The following is a 9,052-nucleotide window of genomic DNA, read 5'->3' as shown; positions in this document are numbered from 1 at the left end:
ATGCCCTGCACTTTTCCACCTAAATCGGGTACGATGCTGACCACCGAGGCCCCCGCATCATACTCAGGTCACCTCCTAGGCCTCTGCGCAGTCAGCCACAAACACTTGTCAGGCCTCAGCGCACCACCAAGTCAAAAATTCACAAGGCACAGCATGTCACCTACAGCGGAGGCCATGCTGACTAGACGTCAACGAGGACCCTTACGACTTCAATAGCCTCGGGCATGGCAGGCACGACGCACCAGTGATCAAGTACCAATTGCCATTCCTGACACTGTGCTGCTACAGGAATAGGCCACAGTACTAGATCTTCCTTCTAAAGGCTCCATGTGTAGCTCTCTCATGTATTCCTGGCTCCCTCCTTACAGCTATAAAAGGGGGCAGCTAGGGCCATTTCTGGGGACCATGCAGGCCCTCACGCGCAAGCTGGATGGAAAAAAGAGGAACACCTTGTAACACACACACACACATCCCAGTCGCCTGAGAGCAACGTCTCAAATGGCCCACACGACACCTCGCCGAGACCTGGGACTGGCTCCCTCTCTCACCTAGCTTATAACCCCCCTACTACAAGCACTTCAGTGCAAGGAATACAAGATCGATCTCTCAGACTGGACGTAGGGCACCGATTGCCTGAACCAGTATAAACCTTATGTCTCTTTGCATCACCATTCGGGACTAGAGGCATGCAGTTTAAATTCACTAGTTGGTTGAGGACCCCCCGGTCCGAAACACCGACAGTTGGCGCGCCAGGTAGGGGTATACTGCGTGTAAGCTTAATCATCCCAACAAGTCCCGAATGGCAAACCCCATATGACCACTACATCTCGGCCTAATGATCTGGTTTGGGAGCCTAGAGTTCATGTCTCTAGGATACAAGTACGACGTGGTACTCCTCCCACCCAGAGCCCCATCAACCGACGACGACATCACGCACCAGCAGCCTAGGCGTGGGCGGCTCCCAAGCCACCGCTCTCGTCACGATCGCCAGGCGCAACGCGGGTAGGACCACCCCGACACCGCGCGAGCTCATGGTGGCGCACCGCGTTCTGCCGGCACCCCATGTCCAGCTGTTGGTACAAGGTCCCAGGTTGGGGACCTGACTTGCTTGAGCCTGGACATGGGCGAAACGCCGCCGGCATGCAGCGACGCCCCGTCGGCATCCTATGCCCGGCTGTTGGTACAGAGTCTCTGGTTAGGGACCTATATAGCTTAAGCCTGGGCAGGGGAAAGACGCTGGTGGCGCGGAGCGACGTCCTACCATCAAGCTCTGCCCCGCCACCTCCTGAGGAGCCGATTTCTTTTATCACCCCCATTCGACATGTACTGCTATGTGACTATGCCATTCAGTCTCAAAAATGCAGGGGCCATGTACTAGCGGTGCACCACCCAGGTCTTGGGCGAGCACATCGGGTGAACCGTCGAGGCCGGTGTGGACGACATCAAGGATAAGTCCCAGGAAGGCCAGTGACCTCATCGATGACTTGGAAGTTGGTGGCCCGCCCAAGTACTAAAGCACGGGACCTACAAGCTAGCCTACAAGAAGGGCGAAATCCTCACCAACACTTGGAACATAGAACAGATACATCGCTTCTACCCTTAAATTCCCAAGCGTCATACAATTTTCCTCAAAATACAATAAAGAAGCGTTCTTTAATTGTTCTAAATTTTCGAGGAACCCCCCGAGCCCATCGGTACGGGTTCGGCGTTACGATAATGCTAGGGGGGAGACTCGACTCTGCCTCTGCAGAACCGAGCCTCCCTCGGGGGCTAGGGGGGAACCTCCCCCCCTAATCCCAAACTCTGTCATGAACTCTGACAAATCACTTGCAAAAACCTAAGGACCAAAAGTTTGCCTCGAGGCCAAAAGGCCGGCTGAGCCGCGAGACAGCCTACGCCTCTGGGCTACGGCAACTCCCTCACCACCTTTCACCCGAGGGGCAGCTTAGGCTCCAAGGAAGTTTTTGCAAGGGACTTGTCTAAAAACGAGATAGGGGGACACCGTTTTTTAGTTGTCTTTTCGAAAAATTTCCTACGCTGAACTCTCTCGCGCACTCTGACAAATCAATTGTAAAAAACCTAAGAACCGAAAGTATGCCTCGAGGCCAAAAGGCCGGTCAAGCCGCGAGACTGCCTACGCCTTTGGGCTACGGCAACTCCCTCACCACCTTTTGCTAGAGGGGCAGCTTGGGCTCCGAGGAAGTTTTTCGCAAGTGATATGTTTAGAAACGGAGCAGAGAGCAAGGGCTAGGAAACATAATAGAAAACGATTAAGATGCATATATACACAAGTACTGAAAGGCCTCGACGGCCACAAATGTTATGGTACAATGATGTACGTCCTAATCTATTACATGACCCCTTTGACCCAGGTCAGAATACGGGGTCGCCAGCGTCGATGGACGGCGTAGGAGGAGCCACCTCCTCTTTGAATAGCCGGGTCAGCGACGTGCCAGGGGCCTCAGCCGCCTCCACCAAGCTTCATCACCCTCCTCCTCGGCCTTCTCATCATCCTCTACCACGACGTAAATCATGTCCGAGACCGATAGGGAGGTCCGAGGGTCGCACAAAAAGCCAGGGGAACTCCTGATCGCCCTCTCGCTTCGTGCAGAGGCTCGGGGGCTCTTCCTGCAACCTTGCCGAAGCCCAGCAACCCAAACTCGCACTCAGAGGCCCGGCAAAACGTAATAAACTCCTCACTCAATAGGAAAAAGCCCCTAGAGGAGTAAATCCACTCCTCTAGGGCCTCGGGGGCTACACCCGGCGGGTGTGCTCGCGCGCACCATCGGAACCTCAAAAAACAAAACACAATCCCGACGGGAGCAGCTGCAAGCCAAGTCTCGACAAACCCTCAAGGAGAGTGCTCGCACTCCCCCCGAGGCTCGGGGGGCTACTGTCGGATACCATAAAAAGGGGTACCCTAAGCAAGAATCGAAAAGATTGCTTAGACCTTACAAATATCAAAGCCGAAGGATAACCACAAGGCCTTGGCCGATTCTCCGATTCGCCCCGCCGAGGCCATCTCGCCGAGGCCCTCTCGCCGAGGCCCTCTCGCCAAGGCCGATTCGCCCCCGCCGAAGCCCTCTCGCCGAGGCCGATTCTCCGATTTGTCTCGCCGAGGCCCTCTCGCCGAGGCCGATTCGCCCCGTCGAGGCCCTGTCGCCGAGGCCCTGTCGCCGAGGCCGATTCTCTGATTCGTCTCGCCGAGGCCCTCTCGTCGAGGCCGATTCCCCGATTCGCCCCGCCGAGGCTGTCTCGCTGAGGCCCTCTCGCCGAGGCCGATTCCTCAATTCGCCCCGCCGAGGCCCTCTCGTCGAGGCCGATTCGCCCCGCGCCGAGGCCCTCTCGCCGAGGCCGATTCTCCGATTCGCCCCGACGAAGCCCTCTCGCCGAGGCTGATTCGCCCCGTCGAGGCCGATTCCCCGATTCGCCCCGTCGAGGCCGTCTCGCCGAGGCCCCTCTCGCCGAGGCCGTCCCTCTGGCAGGCTGTCCCATCCATTTAATGCGCCTGAATGCACCCACTACATCAGCCACGATCGGTAGGGTACAGCAACAGGAGCGATGGGACAACGGTCAAGTCTCCTTTTTACCATCCCTTACTGATGGTGCAGGGGTTACCATGCCCTGCAGCCACATGCCCTGCACTTTTCCACCTAAACCGGGTACGATGCTAACCACTGAGGCCCCCGCATCATACTCAGGTCACCTCCTAGGCCTCTGCGCAGTCAGCCACAAACACCTGCTAGGCCTCAGCGCGCCACCAAGTCAAAAATTCACAAGGCATGGCATGTCACCTACAGTGGAGGCCATGCTGACTAGACATCAACGAGGACCCCTATGACTTCAATAGCCTCGGGCATGGCAGGCACGACGCACCAGTGATCAAGTACCAATTGCCATTCCTGACACTGTGCTGCTACAGGAATAGGCCACAGTACTAGATCTTCCTTCTAAAGGCTCCACATGTAGCTCTCTCATGTATTCCTAGCTCCCTCCTTAAAAGGGGGCAGCCAGGGCCATTTCTGGGGACCATGCAGGTCCTCACGCGCAGACTGGACGGAAAAAAGAGGAACACCTTGTAACACACACACACACGCACACATCCCGCCGCCTGAGAGCAACGTCCTCAACGGCCCACATGACACCCTCACCGAGACCTGGGACTGGCTCCCTCTCTCACCTAGCTTGTAACCCCCTACTACAAGCACTTTGGTGCAAGGAATACAAGATCGATCTCTCAGACTGGACGTAGGGCCACCGATTGCCTAAACCAGTATAAACCTTGTGTCTCTTTGCATCACCATCCGGGACTAGGGGCACGCAGTTCAAATTCACTAGTTGGTTGAGGACCCCCCCGGTCTGAAACACCGACACACCCCTTATTCGCTGGTTTATAAGTCCTAATACAGAATTTACAGCCAGCCGAACAAGCACTTCGTAGTCTTCAGACTTGGGACGCGTTTACGTTCGGCCACCGCGGTCTCCTGTTCGGTTGGCTGGTTCGTATCGTTGCTGGTTCGTTTACGTGAGAGAAAAGTATGGCTGGCTAGTTCATGTAAATAGTATCTTGTGAGGGGGCTGGCAAGCCAGCCCAGCCAGCCAGCCCCAGCCGATCGGGCTACTGGTGTGCACTGGACCGCTGGTCCGGTTCGGGAAGTGATATGGGCCGAGCAAACTAGCTGGGCCAGACTCTCAGCCCAAGCCCACTCGTAGGGCTCCACGCTGTTAACACGTAGATGGTCATCTATGCTGCAAAATGATTCCACACTGTATTTATATGAAAGTTTCGAGCGTTCATCAATTGGTCGAGGGCATTTGCTTGGTTTAGGATTGCTGTCCATATCAGGGTGCCTTTTAGATTTTAAAGCACACTTGGATGTCACTGAAGGATTGTCACGAGCAATCTCACCAACATCATGGGCAGATGAAGCAGTATCATCTAGTTCATTTTCAACGCTGCAGATCCTGCCTCTGCTGAAACAAGCAGGCTCCCCACTGATACAAGAATTGTCATCATCGTAACCTCTCATATTGAATCCAGGTTTCTCCTCATCATAGTGATCCTGTACCATCATGCCACTATCCTTTGTAAGCCCATCCAAATCATCATCGACTATTGAAGATACATCTTCAGATATAGAACTCGTTTCTTTCAACGAGTCCTGTACTGAGGTTTCTTCGTCAATTGTTCTGATGCCTAGCTTGTTTTCCATATCTTGCAAACTAGAAGGGCAATCATCTTCAGCCATGGTCACAGCCATTTCATCTATGTATTTTTCATTGAGCTTGCTCCTGCTCGACTCCAAACGCTCCTGGCGAGCTCGTTGTTGCAGGCAATCCCGTCTCCTCCAGCCCTTCTTCATTTTCTGTGGGGCATGGTGTTTCAAATTTGGGGAAGCTTCTGGTTGTAAGCATAAAAGGGCAGTGTCGCAAGCACGACTTGAAGTACTAGATTCTGCTAAACTACTCATGTCTGCTACACCTGTGTACTTCAGCTTGCAACCCTTCAAAGCATTTTCAACGTTTCCCCTCATATCACAGCATATCCATGAAGGAATTACATAGGAATGGGAGAGCCTATTAAACTTGAAACAGAAAACAAAATGTCAATGTATGATATTTATAAATTTATAAACCCAGCATCCACGATATAAAATAAATAGCACCAATTGAGTAATAAGTATATAACATCGTTAGCACAAAACAAGTGACCCCTCCTGCCCCCCCCATAAAATCAACACATGCTTTATTTTTGGGCTAAATACCTCCTCTAACATATCTGTCCTTAAATTTTCAACACATTTAAATGGATACATATTGTTATATTGAACCACATGAAACAAATATAGCAGAAACACTAGTATAGACAGTGGAATAGATGTTAGAACAATTCGAATATAGCAAATAAAGAAGAAACATGTAATTTTACTCATGAGAAGAGGCATAATAGATAGAGAAAATACCTGAAGGTTTAAATACTGCAGCGTAAGCATAGAAATAAGTTTAACCGAACCAAGAGAAGTCAATCTGTTGTTTGATAAGTCAATGCTTTCAAGACATCTCAATGAGGAGATTCCTGAGGGTACATCCACCAACTTATTATTGGTCACTTTGAGGAACTTCAGCGCACTCAACTCAATTATACAGTTAGGCAAGTTCTTCAGTTTGTTGAAAGAGAGGTCAAGCTCTTGGAGCTTCCTGAGGGAACCAATCTCAGGAGGGAGGTACCTGTACATTGTGAGTTTGTGACAAGGATAACAATCAGTCAAAACTCAAAAGAGTAGCTCATACAACAAGGCAATTCAGTTAACTACTCCAATCATTAAAGCAGCACACCTCTGACACAATCACAGTCCCCAAAGATCAGCTATGTCCACTGATTTGTAACCTACTAAAACTTTAATGCAGTGGAAGTAATTTCAAATTGAATCTACCTATAAAATTTTCATGTATCCATTCTAAATTTTCATAAATGACCAAAGTTTGACTGAAGATATCACAAAATGGCACTATAGAAAGAAAAAAAGGGGAAAACCTTAACAAAACTTGGTTCCAACAAAAAAAAAGTATGAGAAAAGCTACATGTAAGTATAATGCGTCACAGAATCAAAAGTTTAGTAAAAGCAATTCTACCATTGTGTTCATATCACATAGCACTGGTGCTCATTTAGTAAAGGTGCTGCCTAAATGGCCTAAATCATCAATGTGTTCATAAAACATATCACTGGCATTCAATTAGTAAGGTTGCGTTTGTTTTGGGATGAGGTGGGACAGAACGGTGTCACCCCAGTTTTCTGGGATGGGATGATCTCATCTCCATGTTTGGTTGTGGGGAAGGATTCAACCATGTTTTGTGTTTGGTATGAGGGACGAAAAAGGATAGGGTGGATGGCCGTTTTGCATCTGTTCGCAACTGTCAAGGTGGACCCACGTGTGATACTCATTTTCCCCTTTCTTCCTCCTTTCCTCTCCCAAAACAGAGCACATTCATATATATATAAAAGAACAGAGCAAATCCATGGCCGGATCAGCATATGTGCCCACCGCTGCCTGCCCTGCTTGGTGAGGCAGCTCCGCCTGGCCCAGCTGCCCTCCCTCACCAGCGCGGAGGCGTGGCTACCACAGAGGCTACCCTCCCTCGCAACTGCGGCTTCGCCCGCTGCGTCTGTCCCTGCGCTGTTGTCACAGCGGTGGGGACGTGTGGTGGCGTGCGTGCGTGCGCACGTGTGGAGGGGAGCATGGGGGTGGCGCACGGCTGGCCCGCCGATGGCATGCATGGAGGAAGAACGGCGCGAAGCAGGAGGAAGAAAGGATGCAGTAACGGAGGAGAACAGTGTCGACAGGGAACGGGTTGGTACCTCTGTTTTTGAGTGATGACAGTTGAGGAGAATAGTCTCTCCTGGGGATGGCTCCATTCTATTTCTATCTGTCCCTGCCCTGCCCCCGCCCCCCAAAAAAAAGAACACCAAACACACCCTGGCTAAAAGTTGTACCCAACTGGTCTGAAACATCAGCACATCAGTATTTACACTCCAGAAACTAAGAGAACCTATGTCCACATCCCACAGATGGATCCAATCCATGGAGCCATTTGATGACCCTAACAGTGATTCCGCAATTTAAAGGTTGCACACCGAACATGGCTGCCATTATATTTTCAGCAATAAGGAAAGTTATGGTTATTCTACAGAAAGCAACGTAATTAAACTCCAACACAAAGCCAATGGGTGCACCACCACCACTGAAGCAATGAAGCACAATAAATAATGCACATGCATTCTAGTGTATTTGAAATACGAATAGCAGCTATCCACAATTCAGTAATTTTGTACTGTGATGAATTGAACAGTAAACAAATGGAATTAAAATCATGACAGAAGCAAAGTAAAAAAAAACATATGCACGACAACATTCGGTCAACCTACAAGAAATCACGGTTATCAGAAGCTACCTAGCACAGAGAAATTCAGTCTAACCAACAGGCATTACTAATCATGGTTACCCATCCAAGCTTAGTCACGCACACCATTTCCCCTACCGTCATGCTACTGAACTGAATTGATCAATTGAATTGAATAATTAGTAGGAAATAACAGCTGAGAACACAATAAAGCAACCACATTTAAGCTTGAAAACGCAAAAAAAAAGGGGGGGGGGGGGGGGGGGGGGGGGGGGGGGGGGGGCAGGGGCAGGCGGGCAAGCACAGGGAATTGAATTTGTAGTTTTGCACATACCTTATTGAGAAGTGGCAAATGGTGAGCTTCGTGAGGCACTTGAGCCCGGCAACCTCCGCCAGTATGGAGCACGAGGACGGCCTGGGCGGCACCATTGAGAGCTCGAGCTCCTTGAGAGCCTGCATCCGACGGAGCGGCGCCCCTGAGACCCTGGGCGCGGACACCTTGACCTGGAGGCTCTCGAGCCCGTCCAGCTCGCCCCCGGCATCCGCGGGCAGCACCTCCACATCGTTGCCGAAGAACTTGAGCGACCTGAGGGCGCCGGCTCCGCCACCGATGGAGCGCGGGACGAGGTTGAACGTGTTGCGGTAGATGTATATCTCGCGGCCGCCGCCGGCGGGGGGCGTGGGGAGGGTCGCGAGGTCCCAGACGTTGCCTGCGACGTCGGAGGCGTCGGATCTGCGGGCCGGGAGGTCTTCTGCGTCAGGGACGGAGAAGCCTGGGGCCATGGGGCGCCGCCGGACGGCGGCGCGGCGGCGAGGTTTTGGGCGGCGGAGCCTAGGGTTTCGTACGGGCGAGAGAAAGGGAGGAACGAGCAGGAGAGAGAAAGACAACGGAGGTGGGAATAAAAAGTTTTTGTTTGTAAAAAGAAAAAAAAAAGGAGAGGAGCGCGTGGTGGGACGCGCCGACGCGGAGCCCGAGAAGGGGAAGACGAACCACGAACAAGCCAGCTTACGGGGTGTCTGGATGCCGTGATTAAAATTTTGTAGGTACGTCTGAAGAACGTTGAAAAAATAAATTATATAATCTGTTAGTATTTTACAAGATAATTTTTTTAGTCTAATTAATTTATTATTAGTACATATTTACTGTAGCAA

General features: G+C 51.3%; 1 protein-coding gene across 1 annotated transcript; it reads right to left on the bottom strand.

The window, feature by feature from the left end:
* Positions 1-4,041: 4,041 nt before the first annotated feature.
* On the bottom strand, positions 4,042-8,777 carry LOC136536165 (uncharacterized). Its single transcript, XM_066528546.1, has 4 exons — positions 8,235-8,777; positions 5,964-6,228; positions 4,691-5,585; positions 4,042-4,052 (listed from the first exon to the last, which is right to left on the bottom strand). The coding sequence occupies exons 1-4, from the start codon at positions 8,681-8,683 to the stop codon at positions 4,042-4,044; spliced, it is 1,620 nt and encodes a 539-aa protein (XP_066384643.1). The 5' UTR covers positions 8,684-8,777.
* Between the last annotated feature and the right edge of the window lie 275 nt (positions 8,778-9,052).

This window comes from Miscanthus floridulus, chromosome 2, assembly GCF_019320115.1.
Source record: "Miscanthus floridulus cultivar M001 chromosome 2, ASM1932011v1, whole genome shotgun sequence".
Lineage (NCBI taxonomy): Eukaryota > Viridiplantae > Streptophyta > Magnoliopsida > Poales > Poaceae > Miscanthus > Miscanthus floridulus.
The sequence above is the reverse complement of the archived record's forward strand: the minus strand, read 5'-3'. Positions and strand labels throughout refer to the sequence as shown.

What these genes read in the sequence shown, in the direction of transcription:
- LOC136536165 (XM_066528546.1), bottom strand. Translation starts at nt 8,683, where the DNA reads ATGGCCCCAGGCTTCTCCGTCCCTGACGCAGAAGACCTCCCGGCCCGC. An exon ending in ATTTGCCACTTCTCAATAAG is followed by an intron (nt 6,229 to 8,234) that starts GTATGTGCAAAA and finishes CACAATGTACAG; the next exon opens with GTACCTCCCTCCTGAGATTG. An exon ending in TGCAGTATTTAAACCTTCAG is followed by an intron (nt 5,586 to 5,963) that starts GTATTTTCTCTA and finishes TTCTGTTTCAAG; the next exon opens with TTTAATAGGCTCTCCCATTC.